General features: G+C 48.9%; 1 protein-coding gene across 1 annotated transcript in view; it reads left to right on the forward strand.

Moving 5' to 3' along the window:
• Window positions 1-23,048, forward strand: part of LOC127566951 (diacylglycerol kinase beta-like) — a 122,650-nt gene that overhangs the window by 76,937 nt on the left and 22,665 nt on the right. Inside the window, exons 8-17 of the mRNA XM_052009513.1 lie at window positions 1,551-1,600; window positions 4,377-4,451; window positions 4,813-4,932; window positions 6,836-6,953; window positions 7,942-8,030; window positions 13,057-13,173; window positions 14,959-15,057; window positions 17,049-17,141; window positions 19,117-19,190; window positions 22,780-22,854. Coding sequence (XP_051865473.1) covers window positions 1,551-1,600; window positions 4,377-4,451; window positions 4,813-4,932; window positions 6,836-6,953; window positions 7,942-8,030; window positions 13,057-13,173; window positions 14,959-15,057; window positions 17,049-17,141; window positions 19,117-19,190; window positions 22,780-22,854 — 910 coding nt within the window. The remainder of the gene's footprint in view (window positions 1-1,550; window positions 1,601-4,376; window positions 4,452-4,812; window positions 4,933-6,835; window positions 6,954-7,941; window positions 8,031-13,056; window positions 13,174-14,958; window positions 15,058-17,048; window positions 17,142-19,116; window positions 19,191-22,779; window positions 22,855-23,048) is intronic.

Here is a 23,048-nt window from a genome sequence, read left to right on the forward strand (position 1 = left end):
CCTCTGACCTGCTCTTGTAGCCCTGGTATTTGTGTGTCTGGCCGTTTGAATTTCTGGTCAACGGTGACCCCCAGGATGCTGGTGGCGGGGGATTCACCAGTGAATGACAAGCGTAGGCGGTTACACTCTCTTGTGTTGGAGGTGGTCATTGCCTGGCACTTCTGTGGCATGGATGTTATCTATCACTTATCAGCCTGTGCCTGAATGTCTTGCCGCAGGCAGGCGTGGGCTGCTTCGTTTGCTGAGGAGTTGTGAATGGAACTGAACGCCGTGCGATCATCAGTGAACGTTCCCACTTCTGACCTTATGATGGATGAGTACCCACAGTGCATTGTGTAGACGGTACACACTGCAGCCACTGTGCGCCGGTGGTGGAGGGAGGGAGTGTTTCGGGTGATGGGTGGGGTGCCAATCAAGTAGGCTGCTTTGTCCTAGACGGTGTCAAGCTTCTCGGAAGTAGTTGGAGCCACACTCATCGAGGTAAGTGGAGAGTGTTCCGTCATTGATGAAGCAGCTGAAGGTGGTTGGGCCCAGGACACTGCCGCAAGGAACCCCTGCAGTGACGTCCTGGGGCTGGGATGACTGACCTCCAGCATCCACAACCACCATCCTTTGTGTAAGGTGACTCCAACCACTGGAGTGTTTTCTCCTTGATGCCCATTGTCTTCAGTTTTACCAGGGCTCTTTGATGTCACACTTAGTCAAACGCTGCCTTGACGTTGAGGGCCGTCACTCTCAGATCACCTCGAGAATTCAGCTCCTTGGCCCAAGTTTGGACCAATGCTGTAATGAGGTCTGGAGACCAGTGGTCCTGGTGAAACCCAGTGGTGAGCAGGTTAACGGTGAGCACAGGCTGCTTAATAGCACTGTCGATGGCACCTACCTGCTGATGGTCAATGGTGCTAGTTAACTCGATTGCTGTGTAGCCAGATAGTGCTGGTGATCTCATGGCTGACTGTATCAGTGACGCAAAAGCAGAAAATGCTGGAAACACTCAGTAGGTCAGGCCACGTCTGTGGGAAGAGAAACAGAGTTAACATTTCAGGTCAGAGACCCTTCGTCAGAATGGAAAGGAGACAAAAGAGGTGTCTTGTGAATTTGTTTTCTGTCAGCTCTGTTGTTTTCCCTATGAGCTGGTTCTTATTTTGTTTTCACTTTTTCCCTTCCAATCTCTCTCCCACTGGCAGAAATTTTTCCTGTCGAGGTGCAGTGTCAGTGCTGTTGTTTACCCTCCCATGCCTTGCCCCAGTGGTCACCTGCTCATGTGTGAAACTTGTCAGGGAGTTCCCTCCACCCGACACACAAGGGCACCTGCAATCTGCTGTTCACTGCTGACCAGGATACACATCCCTGATCACTGAGCACCCAGTTGTGTCTAATTGGCTCAGTACTGAATGAAAACTGGTTGGTCTATTTGACTAACAGTTACAAACTACACCTGTGAGTTAATGATTTAGCTGAGGCAGGTCATCTGCTTAAAGTGCTGATGCCTTTTATATAAAAAGCTGAAGGTTTATCTAATATTCATGTCCTTTTCTTCCCCCTAACAGTCACATTTAAGTTGTATGACACTGATGCAAACGGACTCCTGGACAGCTCTGTAAGTTTTGCTGCGTATACCAATGCACTTCATGTGGACTGTTTGCTTTTTCTGGGAGATATGTTGCATGCACCTTATTTGGGAATCACATCTCTTAGCAACCAGCAGGATTATGGGCAACACAAACACACCATGTCATGAGTGTTGCCGGGCAACATAGAAAACTTCCACCTCCTCCTGCACACCAGCATCGCCTCCCCACCACTGGTGAGCTGCCTCCCATTGGGAAATCGTAGTGAGCAAGCCACAATGCAGGGCCGTCTCGCCGTACACAGTGCACAGCACCAAACTCAGAATCTGTGCTTTGAGAAAAGACTTCCCCATGCCAAGTAACTGGGTCCAGACCACGTGGGAACTGGTGACAACAGTTGTTGTCAGCAAATGCGAACAAATGCTCAATTAAGCCAACAGTCCTAGGGATACCACTGACAGTGGAAGGGCTGCATTTATTGCCCATCCTTATTTGCCCCTGAGAAGGTGGTGTTGAACCACTGCCCTCCAAGAAGCACCCTAGAGCTCCATCGTGGCACAGGACATCTGTTTATCAGGACTGGGATGACCTGTTATGGCTGTGATAAATTTTTCAGCCCCACTCTCCTCCCTTATTTATTTATACGACCAGGCAGGAGTTTTACCTCATTGATTAATTTTAGTTAGAACATGGAACAGAACAACACAGGAACAGGCCTTTCAGCTCACAATGCTGTGCTGAATTGATTAAACTAATGACACCCATTCTCTTCTGCCTGCATATGGTCCATATCTTCCCATTCCCTGCATATCCATGTGCCTATCTAAGAGCCTCTTAAACGCCTCTATCGTATCTGCCTCCACCCCCACCCCTGGCAGCACATTCCAGGCACCCACCACTCTGTGTAAAAAAACTTGCCCCCGCACATCTTCTTTGAACTTTCCCCCCTCACCTTAAATGCATGCCCTCTAATATTAGACATTTCAACCCTGGTGAAAAGATACTGGCTGTCTACTCCATCTATGCCTCTCATAATCTTATAAACTTCTATCAGGTCTCCCCTCAGCCTCCACCGCTCCAGAGAAAACAACCCAAGTTTGTCTAACCTCTCCTTAGAGCACCTGCTCTCTAATCCAGGCAGCATCCTGATGAACCTCTTCTGCACCCTCTTTCATGGGTGGTGACCAGAATTGAATGCAATACTCCAATAGTTCTTTATCTGAGATCCCCGCCTTACCTCAGTGCTTGTCCTAAGTACTTATCTTGGTTCCTTCTGTTCTTGGCTCCCCTCTGATGTCTTTCTGTCTTCGCCCTTCCTCTGGTTCAGCTCTCAGTCCCAGTCTCGGGTGCCCTCTGGAAGCACTATCCTACCGCACCTCTACCCTCATTTAGCTCCTGCTCTGGATGCCTTGCAGAGGGTGGAAAGGCCTTGGGGTATCAGGGGGTGAGTCATTCGACCCACTCTTGTGGCCACATCTGGCAGCTGTGCTGGGAATCTGGTCCCAGGCTGCTGACGCTGGGGATTCGGTCGATAATGCCACCAGTGGTTAGAGGCGTGACCAGTTCTGGAGCATAGGTCTTGGTACAACAGCTAGGATCTTCTCTGGTGCCATAGCCTTTGCTGTATCCAGCCATTTCTTAATATCACCTGGAGTGAATCGAATTGTCTGGAGACTGGTTTCTGTGACGGTGGGGATCTCAGGAGGGAGCTGAGACGGATCGTCCACTCGCCACTTCTGACTGAACACGGGTGTGAATCCCTCCGCCCTGTCCCCAGCACCCACACACTGGGCCCCACCGTCACTGAGGACGGGGGTGTTCTTGGAGCTTCCCCCTCCAGTCATACAGCACAGAAACAGGCCCTTTGCCCTAACTCGTCCATACCGACCAAGTTGCCTCCCTAAGTCAGTCCCATTTGCCTGTGTTTGGCCCGTATCCCTCTAAACCTTTCTCGTCCATGTACCTGTCCAAGTGTCCCTTAAACGCTGTAACTGTACCTGCCTGTACCACTTCCTGTGGCAGCTCGTTCCATATACTCATCACCCTCTGAGTCCGTCCACCACCGTTCATCACTGGAGGTTGTCGGACTGCGAAGCTTTGATCTCGTTCATTGCTCGTGCAATGCCCGTTGCATGCTGCGTTTGCTGCTTACTCTGCATGTTGCTGTTTCTCCAGGTTGGCACTCCATTTTCATGTCCACCTGCTTCTGCTCCCTCTGTACTCACCACTGCCTTCTCAAGGGCAATTAGCCTTGATAGCAGTCCCCATATCGGAGGAATTAATTGGTCTCCTGGACTGCTGATAGTAATGGTAGAATGAGGGATGGGACTTAGGGTTACTGTGTGTGTGTGTGTGTGTGTGTGTGTGTGTGTGTGTGTGTCTGTGTGTGAGTGTGTGTGTGTGTGTCTGTGTGTGAGTGTGTGTGTGTGGGTGTGTGTCTGTGTGTGTGAGTGTGTGCCTGTGTGTGTGTGTGTGTGCGTGTCTGTGTGTCCATGTCTGTGTGTGCGGGTCTGTGTGTGTGTGTGTGTGTGTGTGTGCATGTCTGTGTGTCTGTGTGTGTGCATGTGTGAGTGTGCCTGTGTGTGTGTGTGTGTGTCTGTGCATGTATGTGAGTGTGTGTGCGTGTGCGTGTGTGTGTGTGTGTGTGAGACAATCTGGCTAGAAGACAAATGGATCTGCTGTCACAGTTCAGCCACAGTGATGGCACCTGTGACACTGCACTCCCACTGAGCCCCCAGATATACTGCAGCTCTGTGTGCTTCATTACCAACGGGTGGTCTGATCTGTGGCTCCTTCTTTCTTCAGGAGGTGGATCGTATCATTGCCCAGATGATGCATGTGGCAAAGTATTTGGACTGGGATGTGACAGAACTTAAACCTGTGAGTCTTCTGTATGCTTAACCCTAAAATCACACATCCACAGATTATAACAACACCCTTCGTCGACCTGTCTAACATTTCTGTGTCCCACAAGGAATAAATGTGTTAACCCATATCAAACGAGTTAATATAGACTCCTGTTTAATCATCAATCATGGCAAAAGTATGAGTTCATTTGATTTGGAACAACGTCTCCCCTCCTCTCCCTCCTCCCTCCTACCCCACAATCTGTTCATTCTCTCTGTTCTGAGGCCTCCCACTCAGTGCCCCAGCACCAGCTCTTGTGCAGATAAGATGACCAATACTTTGAATCTCCTCAGTCACATTCATCTAATCTTCAAACTCTTCTCACACCATTTAGATTTTAAAGGATATGATGAATGAGATTGATTATGACAGGAATGGTACAGTTTCATTGGACGAGTGGATCAAAGGAGGGATGACAACAGCTCCGTTATTGGTTCTTCTCGGGCTGGAAGCTGTGAGTAAGCCTTGGCTACTTGGGAGGTACATTAGATGCGGACAAGGTGTGCTGGAAACTGCTTTGCTAGAAGGTCGGTTTTCACATTCCCATCACATAATGGGGTTGTGTGTCTCCTGATAAGCTGGTTTCTGTCTGCGAGCCTTAACAAGTGAAGAGAAGTCAGGCGATTGTGAGTGGTTGGATGAGCAAAGCACAGCTCAGTACTCACCACTGAAGGGGCCAGTGGGCAGAGGAGGCAACACACACACACACACACCTCACACCACACACGCGCACAGACACACACTACACACACACCATACCACACACACACCACACACACACACACACACAGACACACACACAGACACACACACCACACACAGACACACACACATACACAGACACACACACCACACACTACACACACATACACACACCACACACATACACAGACACAGGCACACACACGCACACAGTCACATACACACACATATTCACACACATAAACACACACATACACAGATGCACACACAGACACATACAGACACGCACACATGCACATAGACACACACACTGACAGACACATGCAAACACACAGGCATACAGAGACACACAGACACACACCACAGACACACGCATACACACACAAACACATGCACAGACACATACGCACTCACAAACACCACGCACTCACACATATACACACACCTACACATACACCACACACACACATGCATACACTTACACACACAGCCACACACATAGACATACACAGACACACACATACACGCATACACAGACACAGACGCACAGACAGAGGTACACACATCCACACACACACACATACATAGACACAAACACACGTAGCCACACACATGGACACACACACACACATACATACAGACACAGATGCACACAGACATACACACACAGAGACGCAGACACACACACATGCATACACAGGTACAGACACCCACACACACAATGCACAGACACAGACACACACTCACACACATATGCACACAGATGCACATGTGCACATATGAACAACTGAGACATGCAAAGACACAGATATGCACACACTGACATGTATATCTACACACACATTTACATACATCCTCAGAGACACACACCTCTATGCACAGACACACATATACAAACACAGACACACAGAGACACACACATACACATGCACATACATGCAAACATACATGCATTCACAAAAATGCACACACACACATGCACAAATACACACACATTTACACACCCACGCACATGCACACGCATGCACAAATACATCCGAATGCATGCACGTACATGTGCTTGTACAGGCATACATGTACACACATCCTCTCACACTCACACACATTCTCACACTCACACTTTCGCTCTTTTACTCCTGCACACACACTTCCTCACACATTCCCTCCCTCACACACTCCCCCCTCACACTCTCCCTCACACACTCCCTCACACTCCCTCACACTCTCCCTCACACTCTCCCTCACACAGACTCTCCCTCACACTCTCCCTCACACACTCCCTCACACTCTCCCTCACACACTCCCTCACACTCGCTCTCATGTCCTCTCACCCTCTCACACACACTCTCATCTTCTCACACCCTCTCCCACTATCAAACACACACACTCTTACACACACTCTCTCATGCACCCATCCCACTGTCTGTCACACTGACACACACACTCTTTCTCACCCATGCTGACACCCTCACACACCTTCTCTCTCACACATTCACTGACACTCTCGTGCGCTCCCTCCGGAGCCATCGGATGCAATGAATTGCTGCTCCTTTCTGGACTTGCAGAATCAGCATCCATTTGATCGCTGCCGGGAGACGACATTGATAATTACTCAGTTCCTCAACACAATATCTTTGTTCTGCTTCTCTCTGCAGAGTTTGAAGGACGATGGCCAACATATCTGGCGGCTGAAGCACTTTAGCCGACCAGTGTTCTGTAATATGTGCCAAAACATTCTCCTGGGAATCAGAAAACAGGGATTATGTTGCACATGTAAGTGTTTAGCTCTGCAATTCTCTCCCTGAGCCCCACCCCTCCTCTGCCTCTCTTCCCCTCCTGACATCTCTGCCTCTCTCTGCTCCTCTGACATTCCCTCAAACCCTCCTCCTTCAATGAGCCTTTAGCCCCTGTGCTGATGTCTATCTAGGTGGCTTGGTGTCAAATGTTTGTTGAACAATTTTCCTGTGAAGCACACTGGGGCATTTTAGAATGTGAAAGGTGCTATATAAATGCATGTTGGTTGTGTTTAAAATATCAACTTAACACAAGAGTGTTTGGCTCCCGTTTCCCACTTCTCTTATGAAGACTTGACCCGGAGACTATTCCGGTGGCTTCACCCTTCCCTTTATGCACCGTGGGATGCAGAAGCTTGCTCTGGGGTTGGGCTGGTTGCCAACTGAGGTTTGGTTGAGGGGGCGTTGTGGGGTTGGGGGTTGGTGGTCAGCAGTGAGAGGCCCAGTTAGGACCCTGACATTGTTCGCCTGGCTGGAGTGGGCGCCATGTTTGGGGTTGGCGGAATGCAGAGCAGAGACCCCAGCGGGGAGTTCAAGTGGTTGAGGAGTCAGTGGGCAGGAAATTCAGGGAATGGCAATCCAAGGTGCTCTGGGGGCTTCAAGCGGGGAGTCAGGGGCTGGAAACGATCAGTGGAGGAGGGGTGTGGGCTGGGAAGGACAATGTCAGGGCTGGGTGTGATGGGCAAGGTGGGGTTGAGGCTGTGGAGTTGGGCTGAGGGGGTGAGGGGGCAGGGGGAGTGTGCTTGAGACCAGATGGGAGGTGCGATGGGGGCCAGAGGGGATTGGGAGTGGTCATCGGAGACAGAAGCATTTGAGGGCAGGAGGGGTTAAAGGGGTGGAATTGGCAGATGGGAAGTACCAGTGGGATGGGAAGGGAGGCCCAGATTAGAATGGGACTTGCCTTTGGGGGGGTGTTCCAGTTGAGAGCAGGTTTTGAGGCAACTGAATGCTTTGCTGTTTGTTTGCAGTTTGTAAGTACACCGTGCACGAGAGATGCGCCTCGAAAGCTCCTTCATCCTGCATCAGAACCTATGCAAAATCCATCAAGGACACAAGCGTAAGACTTTGCCTTTCTTCTCTCCAACCTTACTCCATTACGCTCTCTCCTTCCTTCCAACCTCTCCGCTCCATGGCCACTCAGCACCAGCTGCCCTTGGGAGGAGTGTCCCAATTCAGCGGTGCGGCCTCTCCGAGGTTCCCTTGTCCCGTTTGCATGTCACCCATCCAGCATCCACATTTGGCCCACCAGAAGCTTTTGAATGAATCATCACCAAGGAAACAATCTGGCCCCTACCCTGTCCGGTGTTTGGACACGGTGGGCAGTTCCTTCCGCCACCTCCAGGGGTCAGCGCCACCCCAAGTGTGAGGGGCTCGTCACACCTGCTTGCAGCCTTCCTCTCCGGAGCACCTCACTTCCCGCGTGGGACAACAGTGCCAGGCCTTGCCGGAGCAAGTTTTCAAAGCGGGCAACTGAAGCGGAGCTGCCTCCATCTCAGGCAGGTCCCTTCCTCGTCTCCAACCGGAAATCCGAAGAGATGAACAGAGAGACGGACAGTCCGAGGGAACTCCCAGGAGGTTGGGGCATTGGGCTGCAGATTATGGAGTTTCAGATTATATACCTGAGGCAAACATATCCCAGCTTCTCAAACCATTAATGTCACGGAGAAGGTTCCCTTGGCAACCTTGGGATATAGTCTTAGTGGAGGAAAGTGGTGCTGAGGTAAAAGGCCTTGATCTTATGGAAGGGCCAATTTGTGTAGGATACCAACCCCACTGGCATCCCTACACGGAGCTGAGAGGGATTGCCCAGCCCCCACCCTGATGATCAAGATCTCCCCACCCCCCTCAACCTTTCCCATTCTCCTTAGGTCCGGTAAGCAATGCCCCGTTCAACACGAGCCCTCGGCTTCTTTTGCCCTCTTTGGTGGTTTCTGGCTGCAGGGCATCTCACCTTCCAGTGATTCATGAACTCAAAGTGCAAATTGGTCAGAAAGAACTAATGAAAACCAATGAAAGGGCCTGAAACAGCCCTTCCAGGTGAGGAAGTCATTCACATACATGTCCCCAGTGTTACTTATTGCATCTGGTGCTCCCGATGTGATCTCCCCTACGTCGGTGAGACCGGAAACAGACTGGGTGACTGCTTCACCGAGCACCTGCGCTCCGTCCGCCGTGGCCGTCTGCAGCTCCCGGTGGCAGCCATTTTAGTTCCCCTCCCCATTCCCACCCCGACCTGCCTGTCCTCGGCCTCCTCCACTGCCAGGGTGAGGCCAAACACAGACTAGGGGAACAGTCCCTCATATTCCCCCTGGGGAGTCTACACCCCGATGGCATGGACACTGAATTCTCCAACTTCAGGTAACCTGCTCCCCCTCTGTCCCTTTCCTCTCTCCTCCTGATCTCCCCAGTTCCTCCCACACCCACCCCAGCCCCCATCACCCACACACCCCTCCCACTGGGTCCCCTCCCCCCACTGTTCCCACCTGCCCTCCCCACCTCCCTTATTTGGTTCCATGCCCCACCTTCCTCTCCTGTCAGATCCCACCATCTGCAGCCCTCTGTCACCTATTCCCACTCTCCCCTCCTCCATCTGCCTATCACCCCTCCTCACCTGGATCCACCCATCACCTGCCAGCTCTTGCCCCACCCCTTCCCCCCACCTCTTTACACTGACCATCTCCCCTCTATCTTTGAGTCCAGCTGAAGGGTCTTGACCCGATACGTCAACTGTTCATTTCCCTCCACGGATACTGCCTGACCCGCTGAGTTCCTCCAGCATTCTGTTTGTTGCTCCAGATCCCACCATCTGTAGTCTCTTGTGACTCCCTTATTCAGAGACTGTGACCCCTGGCTCTGGACTCCTCAGCCGGGGGAAGCACCCTCCCTGCAACCACCCTATCAGACCCAGTATGAATTTTGTAGCCTTTGATGCGATCACCTCCCATTCTTCCGAAGCTCAGAGCATATCAGTCTGCTTAATCCCTCCTGACGTGACCAAGTTGCCGTCCCGGGGATTGATCCAGTGAACTTTCGCTGCGCTCTCTCTGTTGCAAGTCTGTCCTTCATTAGGTAGGGAGATCAGAGCAATGCAGAATACTCCAGATGCAGTCTTACCAGGAACTAAAGAATAACTGGTGGATGGAGAGGGCAAAGCCATTTCAACTGACGCCATGATATGTGTGGCTTTCTTCAGCGCTGTACAGGCCACCTCTGGCCCCAGCGCCCCACCCCCCTGAGAACCAAGAATGGTAGGGAATCCGTCAGACAGAGAGGCATTCAACATCTGCTGGAAGGAATACTTCGAAGATTTCCTCAACTGTGACTCTTTCCTTAACACGAGCACCCTATTCTCCATCCCACAGCAGCCTATTCGGGCCATCCTTGTTGCCACCCCTGACTGATAAGTTGGGAAAACAAGATCCTAAATGGAAAAATAACAAGGCCTCAGGAGTAGATAGTATCCCCACTGAAATTCTAAAGCTTCAGGTGAAGAGCTTCAGTCAAGAATCCACAATCTCATCGCCCACAACTGGGAAGAGAAGAGCATACCAGGGGAAATCAGAAATGCCGTAATCACAGCCACCTACAAGAATAGACATCCAATTGTGGTAACTACAGAGGGTCTCCCTGCTGTTTGCTGCAGGGAAAGTCATCAGCAGGGTCCTCCTCAACCACCTCCACCCAATGGCCAAAGAGCTGCTCCCCAAGTCACAGTGTGGATTCTGTCTACCCAAAGACACATGATCTTCCCTGCACGACAACTCCTAGAGAAATGCAGGGCGCAGCAGCAGCCATTATATGTGACCTTCTTTGACCTCACTGAAACCTTTGACTCCATCAGTCAGGAGGTACTGTGGAATACCCTTCTACAATTTGACTGTGGATAGAAATTTGTCTCCATCTTACGTTTGCTCTGTGATGACATGTAAGCCATGATCATAACCAAAGAGTCCACAGCAGAACTAACCTTCGTAAAGACTGGTGTCAAACAGAGCTGCATTATTGCCCCAACACTTTTCTCAATCTTTCCTGTTTTAATCTTTCACGTCACCTCCAACAAACATCCTGTGGGAGAGGAACTAATCTATAGAACGAATGGGAAATTGATCAATTTGTACTCACTGAACTCCAGAGCCAAGGTCACCCTCAGTGTAGTCAAACTGCAGTTTGCAATGATGTGTGTGTTTGCATGTGCTCAGAGGCCGAGCTCCAAGTCAGCATTGACTTGTTCACCGACGCGTACAAGAAGATGGGACTTAATTCAATGTTTACATGTTAAAGGTCCTAACCTGCCCCTGCTGAACCTCTCAATAAAGATTCACAGTGAGACCATGGAAAACCATATCTCAGGAGCCACCTCTGAGAAGATGAGCAATGAAATTCCCCAGTGCCATCAATATACTAGCACAGTTATGGTCAACCGAGGAAAAGGATATTTGAAGATCAAGACCTCAGACCTGGCACAAAACTCCTGGTCTGCTGGGCCATAGTGATCCATGTTTCTGAGACCTGGACTACCCACCGAAGGCATCTCAAGGCACTGGAGAGATCCACTAACACTGTCTCCACAGAATCTTCCAAAGTCACTGGAAGGGTCAGTGAACCAACATCAGTGTCCTCTTCCAGGCCACCGTCCCAGGACTGAGGGTCCAGTCACACTCATTTGACTGTGTTGGTTCACAGGCTCAACATCAGAATCCTGAAGCAGACCCTCTATCCTGAGCTCCATCACAGGACGAGATCACCAGGTAGACAGAGGAAAAGATTCAGGGATGAGCTCAAAGTCTCCTTGTAGAACTGCAACATCCCCACTGGCTCCTGGGAATCTCTGGCCCATGACCACTCCACGTGGAGAAGGTGTATTCGGGACGGGATTGGGAACCTTGAGTCCGTGCATCGGGAGCACACGGAGACCCTGTGTAAGTGGTGGAAGGAGTGCCCACCTCACAAACTACCCACCCACCCCCTCACACACCCCCTGTCCCGTCTGTGGAACAGTCTGTGGGTCCCACTTTGGTCTCACCAGTCACCTCAGGACCCACAGAACTGGAGGTGAAGCAAGTCCTCCTCGACCCCGTGGGACTGCCTAGGAAGAATATAATTGAAGCTAGACGTCTCTACTCTTGCACTCAAATCCTCGGGCACTAAAGGCCAACGTACCGTTCGAGTTCCCAATTGCCTGTGGGTGGTTGGTGTACAAGGACAACCAGGTCCCTCTGAACACCAGTACCCTTCAATCTCACACCGTTTAAAACAAAACACCTTTCTATTTCTTCTACCAAAGTGGACAGCCTCAGACCTCCAGGAGGAACCTCTAGATGAAGGGTCTCAACCTGAAACATCAATTCTCCATTTCCCTCCATAGACGCTGCCTGACTCACTGAGTTCCTCCACCGCTTTGTGTGTTGCTCCCTCACACTTTTCCACTTTATATTCCAAGTGCTGTGTCCTCGCCCATTCACTTAACCCTCTCCCTGAAGAGGAGAGGTTCCAGATTCCAGTGTCTGCAGTCTCTTGTGTCTCCTTCCTCTCCCTGAAGCCTCTCTGCATCCTCCTTGCAACTCCCACTCCCACTCAGCTTTGTATCATCGGCAAACCTGGATGTATTACACTTGATCTCCTGATCCAAACACAGTGAATGGTTTTGTTCCTTTTCTGGACAGTAGTCAGAAGGCCCCGTCCATGCCGGCTGTCACTGCAGACTCTCTGGCCTCCTACTGTGGCTGATGTACCTTGCCCATGACCATTGCCCATCTGGTGATGGGTCAAGACAGGTCTGTACTGAGGATGTGACTGGACCGTGTAAAAGAGCAGGGCCACTGCACCTTGACGTGTTGAAGCCCAGGAAGTCACAGCACACTTCCGAGCCTCTCTTTAAGTCCAGAGAAAGATCAGGCCCACTCTCTCTGGTAAGGAGTTGGTTCCAGAGGGAGAGGTGTTGGGACTTAACTGTCCTTGCCTATCCAGAGAGTTAGAGTGTCTGGGTTGATCCCAGGATGACACTGTTACTGCATCAATATTAATTCTGGATTATTCATCTAATGATTCAATTTTATTCAAGTGTTTTGCATTTCTCGGTTCAGGTCATGAAGCACATGTGGGTTGAAGGGAACTGTAACATTACTTGCGGAAGTTGCCAGAAAACCATAAAGAGTTTCCAACGGCTGACGGGTGTCCACTGTGTCTGGTGCCACAACACCGTGAGTCCCTCTTTGTGAGATCAGTCATTGTTTAACACACAGTAAAGTCAGCAGCTCTTAGGAATAAAAATCACTTTAGCAATTGCTGTAATACAAGCACTTATTGGTGATATAATAGGAATTTGTAATTATAGTCATGGTGCTAATTAATCATAGCAATAACTTTTGTAGGATTTGTAATTTTATGGTCATATCAATTAATGTTGCACTGTATTCCTAATCAGTTTAACAACTTTGGTAAAGTCAACAAACTTTGATAAAAACAAGCAACTTTATTACAGTTTTAGTAATCCCAGTTCATTTAGTAATATGAATGGAATTGAAAAGCAACACTTGTGTTAAACTTTCATTGAACCTTGATTAGACCAGATTTGGAGTGCTGGCCTCCATATTATAAGGATATCATGACACTGGAGATGATCCAAAGAAGATTAACAAGCATGAACCCAGATGGAGAGTTTATATCAGTTGGCAAAGACCAAACAGCCTGGGGTTCTTGCCTCCAGAAAAGAGGAGACTGACGGACGAGTCTTCAACCTGAACCGTTAACTCAGTTTCTCTCTCCACAGATGCGGCCTGACCTGCTGAGTGTTTCCAGCGTCCTCTGTTTTTATTTTAGGTTTCCAGCATCTGCAGTTTTGTTTTGATGTAGATTGAAGGGGTGACCTGATTAGAAAAGGGCTTGAAAAGGAAGAAGATTTCACTTGAGGGAGAGTTCATAACTGAGGGACTTTAAAAGAAAACAGTCATGAATAAGTTCAGCAGGGATTTCAGGAGCCAGAGTGGTGAGAATGTGGCATCACTGGCAGTGGTTGAGGCAAAAGCACAAATACAGTACATTTAAGGGACTGCAGATGCTGGAATCTGGAGCAACACATGGCCTGCTGGAGGAAGTCAGTGGGTCGAGCAGCATCTGTGGAGGGGAGAGAGGATTTGTCAACGATTCGGGTCAAAACCCTGCATCAGGTGCTGACGCAGGGTTTCGACCCTAAACGTCAACAATTCCTTTCCCCCCTGCAGATGCTGCCTGACCCGCTAAGTTCCTCCAGTAAATTGTTTGTTGCTCCATTTAAGGGGAGGGTGGACAAGTAACTGAGGGAGAAAGGAATAAAAGGGTGTGCTGATGGAATGGGCTGGAGGAACCCTGTATGGAGCACAATCATTAGCATGGACCTGTGGGGCAGGGTGACCTGTTGCTGTTCTATGTAAGTAGAATGCAGGAACACTCCACCACCTCCCGTTCTAATGCAGTGCTGATTTACTCTGTGATATGTTGTATAGAGTTCTGTGATATTTACAACACACCCCTCAGCTATGTGTCCCATTAGATCCATACAGGTGTTTATGCTCCACAGAAGCCTCCTTTCTTTTTCCAATGTCTGCGCCACAGAACCCTTCGCAATCCTGAGGATTTCCAGTAATCCTGCTCTCTGAATCCTCACCTGCTCCCAGAGTTCCTTGTCGCTCTGCTTTGCCCACTTACTGATTTGAGAGCTCGGGAGCCCTTGAACCGCGAAGACGGCGGGGGGGGGGGGTTGTGAAGCCACCCCTGACAATGGAAACAAATGCCCTGTGAGAGAACCGTGAACTTTACGTTAAACGTGGTGCTATTTTCTGGTTAACTACCTTCCAGTTGTTCACTGCAAGGCATTGAATTCATCTTTTGTCGCGTTTCTAAGTTGTCCATTGACCGCGTCGCTTTTTTGACAATAGGACAGTCCTGAATCACCTGGGTTTCTCACCGTTGCGAACAGCTCAGTAACACCATCTCTCTTGTACCGACAGCTCCACAACGAATGTATGCCTCAGGAGAAGGAGGAATGTGACTGTGGATCACTTAAGGATCACGTGCTTCCACCCTCTGCCATATATCCTGTGGTTCTGGTAAATATTTACCTCACATTCATTGTATTTGGCTTCTGAGGGATAACCAAATGGCACCTTGTTGTCACGGTGCTGGAGAATTGGGAGAGGAGCCAGGCACAAAGAATGTCCCACCTGGGCTTCCTTAGACACGGAATTCAGTGGTTATGGGAAGTTGGTTGGAAGAAGTGAGGGGAAAGCTGCTCCTTGCAGTGTAAATGTAGGGAATCCTGGACTTCTCAGTCCAACTCTTCCCTCGAGCTGTGCCGTGAATGGCTGTCTCAGGTAGCCCCTCCGCCATAACTCTCCTCCTCAACAAAGCTCCCTTCAGTCCTGTCCTCCAAGACAGATTTGCCTTTGGATGGTGCCTGTTAACCTCAGCCTTAGGCCTTCATGTCAGAGTGAGCTCCCAGCGTGCAGTGTCACAGCCATGATCTGGGTTAGAGCCTTGTACACTTCATTAGGATCCAACAAAAGCAGAGAGACAGTGCAGCTTATTGCAATACCCTGCAGTTTAGTGTGGTACAAGCTTGTGTCCATCCCTATCGCTGTAATCTCCCGTCCTACAACCCTCTCGAAGAACTCTGTATCCTTCCAATTCCAGCTTTTAGACTTCCCCCCAACTCCCATCGGCCCACCATTGGTTTGAGTGTTTTCAGCCACTGAACCCAAAGTTCCAGAAATCCCTTCTCTTTATTACCCTTTCCTGCTTTAAGACTCTTTATAAAACTTACCTCTTTGACCAGCTTTATTCTCACCACCCCTGATAGCATCAAAGGCGCTACAGAAATGGGCAGCCATTGATGGTGTTACAGTCCTTGTTTTAATCACTCACCAACCTTAGGCATATTGGTCTGTATTTCGCAGTTGTGACGCTACAGCAGTCACTATCATGACACCACAAAATTGACAGCAACTTCTGGAGTGCCTCTCTGCGCACCTAAACATGGAAACCCAGAAGCCTCTGCCGGTTCCTCCACAGGTTCTGCTGTTTTGCCAACTCCCTTACAGTCAGGCAGGCACGGTAGTGTAGTGGTTAGCGTAACACTATTACAGCGCCAGAGACCCGAGTTCAATTCCCACCCCTGCTTGTAAGGAGTTTGTACGTTCTTCCCGTGTCTGCGTGGGTTTCCTCCGGGTGCTCCGGTTTCCTCCCACATTCCAAAGGCGTACGGGTTAGGAAGTTATGGGCATGCTGTGTTGGCACCGGAAGCGTGGTGACACTTGCGGGCTGCCCCCAGAACACTCTACACAAAAGATGCATTTCACTGTGTGTTTCGATGTACGTGTGACTAATAAAGATAAAGATATCCTATAATCAATGAAATCAGTGAACTGTTCCCACTGTAAGATTCCATGCGGATGCTATGCTTTGTTGCATGAGTTCACATGAGCTTTAATATAACTAACAGAAATTGCTACCTCACAATCACTGAGATTTTAAAATAACAAGTTGAAAATGCGTGGATTGTCACTCCCACAAATAAATATTTCAAAAGTCAATTGATTTTAAATATTACTTAAATTTTAGAAAATTTATTTATGATATTTCCACATTACTTCTCTCTACATTCCAACCCTTATTATGTGCTCTGTCAAATATTTAAGTTCGCTATAATTGATGTTTTTTTCCTTCCTGATTTGCTGCTCTGCGAGAGTTCTTCCCTGTGATTGGGTGTTCGGCCAGCGCATTGACATCATGGTCACTAGGCACCAGGGATCCTCTCGAACTGACCGCTGGCAGCAGCTGACACAGAAATCCATGCGATAGGGATGGCCGGGCAGCTTTCTTTAGGGTCAGCGGTGGGCGTCATCCTTTGAACACAAAATCCAGTCCTTCACTGCAGAGAGAGCCCAGTGGAGAGCAGACAACATCCTCCTATAGAGGGGGCTGGGAGGTTGGGTGGTGTGTGAAGAGTCGCAAGGACATATTTGGGAGGGGGTAGATGACTCTCTTGCACATAATGAACTCTTGTCTTACACCAGACTTTGTTTTCCTTTTTGATATAAAGGACAGGCAGAACAGCCTGAAGAAGAAAGAAGAGGACAACTCATCAATTGATGGGGAGCATCCCATCACAACGGTGGATGGGAAAGTTCTCCAGGTACTGTAGGTATTCACCGAGCATCACACCAGGGAGTTCCACCAAGACCATCCCTTGGCATGTACCCGACATTCCAGCCACACGGGAGGGTTTTATGTTTTTCCATATTTTTGTTTCTCCTTATGACATGGGAGGAGGCCATTCAGCCCACCGAGTGTATTCCAGCTCACAGAACAGTCCCAGTCCCTCACTAATTTTCCTATCCTTCTCATATTTGCATCAATTCTCCCACTCACCTGCACAATTTACAGCAGCCAATTAACCCACTGAGCTGCACATCATTGGGATGTGGGAGGAAATCAGAGCACCCGGGGGAAACCCACACGGTCACAGGGAGAATGTGCAAACTTCACACAGACAGCACCGGAGGTCGGGATCGAACCCAGGTCTCTGGAGCTGTGAGGCAGCAGTTCTTCAGAGAGCTGCTCAGTTTCTCACCCTTTTGCCCTTCCAACCCTGTGGTATATCACGACAGCCCACACAATTGCTCTCACCTTCACATAGTTGTTCTATTAGTTATTCATAGTTTTCCCCTATTGGGCTCCAGGAAATACATGGTAGAGCTCACATTGGGTAGCCCATGTATGATGGCCCAATTAAGGTCAGTGGGGTGTGAGGCAGGCTGATGGTATTAAGATCCAAACTGTGGCAAGGGAATGTCATACTCACACCAGCTGTGGCACATCTGCACTACACGTGGCCCTGAATGTTGTCTCCAGATTGACATGAAAGGGACTGATTGCCTCAATGTAGATAATCAAAGTCCTAGCACAGTGATACTTCTGGAGCTTACTCCAGAATGGTAATCCCCTTCTCCTCCCATTCCCCACCACTCTCCTCACAAGATGTCTGCAAAGGCTTACCCTCTGACTCAGATACCACATGGCACTGATCTGAATGTGATGGTGTGTTGACTCTCTCCCAGTATCTCCTCAAGGGCTTGGCAGCTTCCCATCACTGACCAATTGCTTGAGCAACAATCTTCTGGAGGAATTCAGCGGGTCAAGCAGCATCTGTGGGTGGGGGTGGGGGGGAGGAATTGTCAACATTTTGGGTTCGACGGTTCCTCTCCCCACACAGATGCTGCCCGACCCGCTGAGTTCTTCCAGCTTTTTGTGTGTTGCTCCAGATTCCAGCATCTGCAGTCTCCAGTGTCTCCAGTGCAAAGTACTTCCCAGCCTTCGGAACACACCGAGTTGGAGGGAGTGTTGACAGTGTTGATCCCTCTTCCTTCTCTTCAGGTCCTCCCATGGCCTTGCCTCTCCTTCTCTCTGTGGACTCCTTCAGCCCTGGAGAACTCTGGGCTCTCTACGCTCCTCTGATGCAGGCCTCTCGAGCATCCTCAGTTTTAATTGCTTCATCGCTGGCAGCTAGAAACTGCGCTAAGCTCCAGAATTCCCTCCCTGAACCTCTCCACCTCTCCATCCCCTTTTAGATTCTCCTTCAAACCTAGGCTTCTGGTTACCTGCCCTGATATGTGGCTCGGTGTAACTTTTTTTTTCCGATTATGTCCATATAAAGTATACTTTGTTCTGCTCAAAGTCAAAGTGGAATCAAAGTCGAGTTTATTGTCATATGCACAAGTACATGTACGCATAGGTACAATGAAAAGCTTACTTGCAGTGGCATAATGGATCGGTATGCAAGACAAGTTTTTCACTGTACCTCGGTACAAGTGACAATAATAAACCAATACCAATAAGGAGCATTCACAAGAAATTAAACATAAATTAAACACAGTTTTTACAAGAAAGAACACAATTAGAATGAAAAAAGTCCATTTTAGTGCAAAGTGATCAAAGTGATCATAGTTTTGCTAAACTGTCCTGCTCAATAAGCTCAAGGTGCTGTATAAACGCAAGTTGTTATTGATAAAGGGAGCCTTTGTGGGCTTGAGTGAATGCTAATGGAAGCTGTAAGTGAAAGCATTTTGCTCTTTAAACTGATTGCTGCCTGTTCTCCTGCTCACTGACAGATTATCCCGGTGCCTCATACTCATCCCTTGCTGGTGTTCGTCAACCCGAAAAGCGGAGGGAAGCAGGGTGAGAGGTAAGGAAAGCACCCACGTAGTTACCCCAGACCCCTGGTGGTAGAGTGGGGAGAAAGCTGCTTGGATCTGCCTTGCACTGAGCTTAATGGCTGGAGCTCACTCACAGGCCTGGTGCTGAGGAGGCTGCCCACAGCCCCAGATTATGAGGAACCGTTGAGAACACAGCACAGTACAGCACGAGAACAGGCCCTTCGGCCCACTATGTCTGTGCCGAGCATGACACCAAATTAAGCTAATCCTGCCTATACCTGGTCCTTTGCCTTTTGTGACCTGAACCACACATCCAGAGGTTTTTACAATCTCCTACTCGGCAGTAATGAGGTCAGAGTGCCCCTGAAGGTGGTGGAGATTGACCTACCCCTTCCCTCCCTGTCAACGACGAGTTCTTCACTGGGGATAAGATTGCCACTTTAACTGGGCAGGATGGTCGGCTAAACCATCGCCATCTGAAGCAAGGCCCAGAGGGTCTCTATCTCCATGGGGTCAGGAGGAAGAGGATGTCTCTTGTAGACTTCAAGAGGTTGACTGTTACCCACCCCATCACCGCCCCCTCCTCCCTCAGCCACCGCCCTACCATCCTGCACAGGCAGAGTGGATGACCTGTCACAGAGCGTAGGCACATTCCTGGACACAGACACCCTCCAGGTGATCAGTCAGTGTGTTCCACTGGCCACTGGAAGTGCTCAAGGCCTGCAGGTCGTTTAATTGCCCTCTGGCTCCGACTTTGATTACACAGACATTACAGAGTCCTGTGGCTAATGTTATCGCCTGAGGTTTGCATCATAATTGAAGTGGGATAAAGATTTTAAGATACCTTTATTAGTCACACGTACATCGAGACACACAGTGAAATACATCATTTGCATAGAGTGTTCTGGGGGCAGCCCACAAGTGTCACCACACTTCCGGCGCCAACATAACATGCCCACAACTTCCTAACCTGTACATCTTTGGAATGTGGGAGGAAACCGGAGCACCCAGAGGAAACCCACGCAGACACGGGGAGAACGTACAAACTCCTTACAGACAGCGGCTGGAATTAACCCGGGTCACTGGTGCTGTAATAGCGTTACGCTAACCGTTACATAGAGCCATGGGATTTCAACTTCCACTGGTCTGTGTATGGAATTAAAATTAGCCTCGTACTCTATCCCTTCTGTCTGTTGAGTGACTGCCCTGTGGCACCAAAACCTTGTTTCAATGTCCTCCATCCCCCTGCTCAAAGTCATTGGGAAACCATGAAGACAAAACTGGTCTTTGTCAGCTGTGTGAAACAGGCCCATGGCGAATCCATGACTGGGTTTACACTGTGTCTGTTGGAACAGAGTATCAGAAGCAGTGTAAACCAGACCCCTGATTTACCATGCACCCACTGGGTTCACCTCAAATAGAAATGATAGAGGTGTATAGAGGTATTGCAGAATATTAGCATACCAGGGAACATTGAACTGTCTGGGCTGGTAAACTCAATGAGCCAATAAAACCCAAGCCATTAAGTTGGAGTTGAAGCTATTATTGCCTCACGGACTCTCTCAAGATGTGAAAAGCTTGACTGCTTTCAGCAAGACGAGATGGATGGACAGTCCCCACAACCTGCACTGCTCACTGCCCAGTGTCAGATCAACGGTACAAAATAAGGGATGGGACATTTGGGGCTGAAGTAAGGCGTGATTTCTGCTCACACAGGATGATGAATCTTGGGTGTTCTCTACACTGCAGGGCTGTGGAGGCTGAGTCATTGATTCGAAACTGCAGTCGATAAATTTCTGTTAGAGGAATTGAGGGATATGAGGTTAGAGCAGGAAGATGTTTAGGTAGAAGATCAGTCATGATCTTGATGAATGGTGAAACAAACACAAAGGTCCGAATGGCCTGTTCCTGCTCCTATTTCTCGTTATGATGTAAGTGTCCATTTTATCTTTGTCCTTCATGTCCACTGCCTGCCCTCTTTATTCTTGAATGCTTTTCTGTACAGTTATTGTAGTCTTTATCCCTTCCTGTGAGCTCTTACTGAACTGGGTTAATAACCGCCACACTGCAGCCTAATCTCAGAACCCCTGAATGTGTGGATCTATATTTTACATTAGCACAGGATTAATGAGACAACAAACAAGCTGCGGGAGGAACTCAGCGGGTCGGGCAGCATCTGTTGGGGGAAAGGAATTGTCGATGTTTCGGGTCGAAACCCTGCCTCAGGACAATTCCCTCCCCCCCCCCCCCCCCACAGACGCTGCTCGACCCGCTGAGTTCCTCCAGCAGATTGTTTATTGCTCCAGATTCCAGCATCTGCAGTCTCGCATGTTTGACGTGTGCACACCATCTCATCCTGGTCAGTGTGTGCTGTTGATGCAGCTACTATAATTTAATGAGAAAATTAATGTCAGCATGGACATGGTGGGCCAAAGGGTTTGTTTTTGTGCTGTATGACTCTTGGATGCTTCCATTTAATGTGCATGCCTTTGGGGTGAACTTGGTTCTGGGGCGGATATGCTGAAGGTTGAACAGTTTCCGATTAGTCCTGGAGATTTGTTCTACCCCAGCTGGAAGCTTGCTGGAGACGAGGCACAGTGCTACAACAAGAAAGATTGAAGAACGTGTCAGGGCGCTTACACACCTTGCTTGACACTGGTCTTCACTGAGGTTGGCTCTGTTTTGGACTTGTTGGTTAGAATCGTGACTTGGTTGCCAGCATGAAGCATGAATCTTTGACTTGTTTATTTTATACAATCCACAGGAGTGCTCAGTATTTATTAAATGGTGAGAGGTTGGGAAATGTTGACATACAAAGAGACATGAATGTCCTTCTACACCAGTTTCTGAATGCCAACATACAGGTGAAGCAGGCAGATGGTATGGTGGCCTTTATTGGTAGAGGGCATGGGTCAAGGTATCTTACTACAATCATTGGGCCTTGGTGAAACACCACCTGTAATATTGTGTACAGTTTTTTTTTAACCTCTATACTTGTTATAGAGAGGGGCACAGTGAAGTTTTCCCAGACAGGTTCCAGGGATGGTGAGTCTGTCATATGAAGGTAGATTCAGTAGGCTGAGCTTCTATTTGCTGGAGGTTACAAGAATGAGAGGTGGTCTCATTGAAGTTTACAAAATTCTTGCAGGCTTAACAGAGCAGATGTAGGGTGGATAATTCCCCTGGCTGAGGAATCTAGAACGAGGGTCACAGTCTCAGAATAAGATGTCGGCCATTTAAGACAGAGGTGAGGAGAAATTTCTTCACTTAGGCAGCGAATCCCTGGAATTCTCAACCCCATAGGGCTGTGGAGGCTCCGTCGCTGTGTTCATTCAACACAGAGATCAATGGGTTTCTGCATGTTAAGGGAATTGTGGGATATGGGGACAAGAAACAGCAAGAAAATAGTAATAACTGAGCGAGCATGCAGAATTTCATCCCATCTCATTTCAGGGATGCCACATGCTCAATGCTTCAGAGAAACAGGGAATCCACCAGAAAAAGACCCCCAGGCAAGACCCTTTCAGTCAATGGTGATCAGATTAGCTAAAAGTGTTATTGAAGCCCATTGCTGAGGTACTGAGAGGCTGCTAATTATCTGTCACTGTGTGTTTGCAGAGTCTTAAGAAAGTTCCAGTACCTCTTAAACCCAAGACAAGTCTTCAATCTCGCCAAAGATGGACCAAAACCAGGGTAAGGCTGAGTGAACTTTGAAACCACTGATCAGATTTAATTACAATGCAGTCACTGCGCGGGAATGTCTTTTAATTCTAGTAAAACACTGAGTATTCAGTGAATATTTTCCTGTCTCTTATAAACTGCAATGAGTATAATGCTAATGGCTGAGATTCTCAGCAGACATCTTGTTTTATTTTGGCATGCAGGGA

The sequence above is a fragment of the Pristis pectinata genome, chromosome X, assembly GCF_009764475.1.
Source record: "Pristis pectinata isolate sPriPec2 chromosome X, sPriPec2.1.pri, whole genome shotgun sequence".
Taxonomy (NCBI): Eukaryota; Metazoa; Chordata; class Chondrichthyes; order Rhinopristiformes; family Pristidae; genus Pristis; species Pristis pectinata.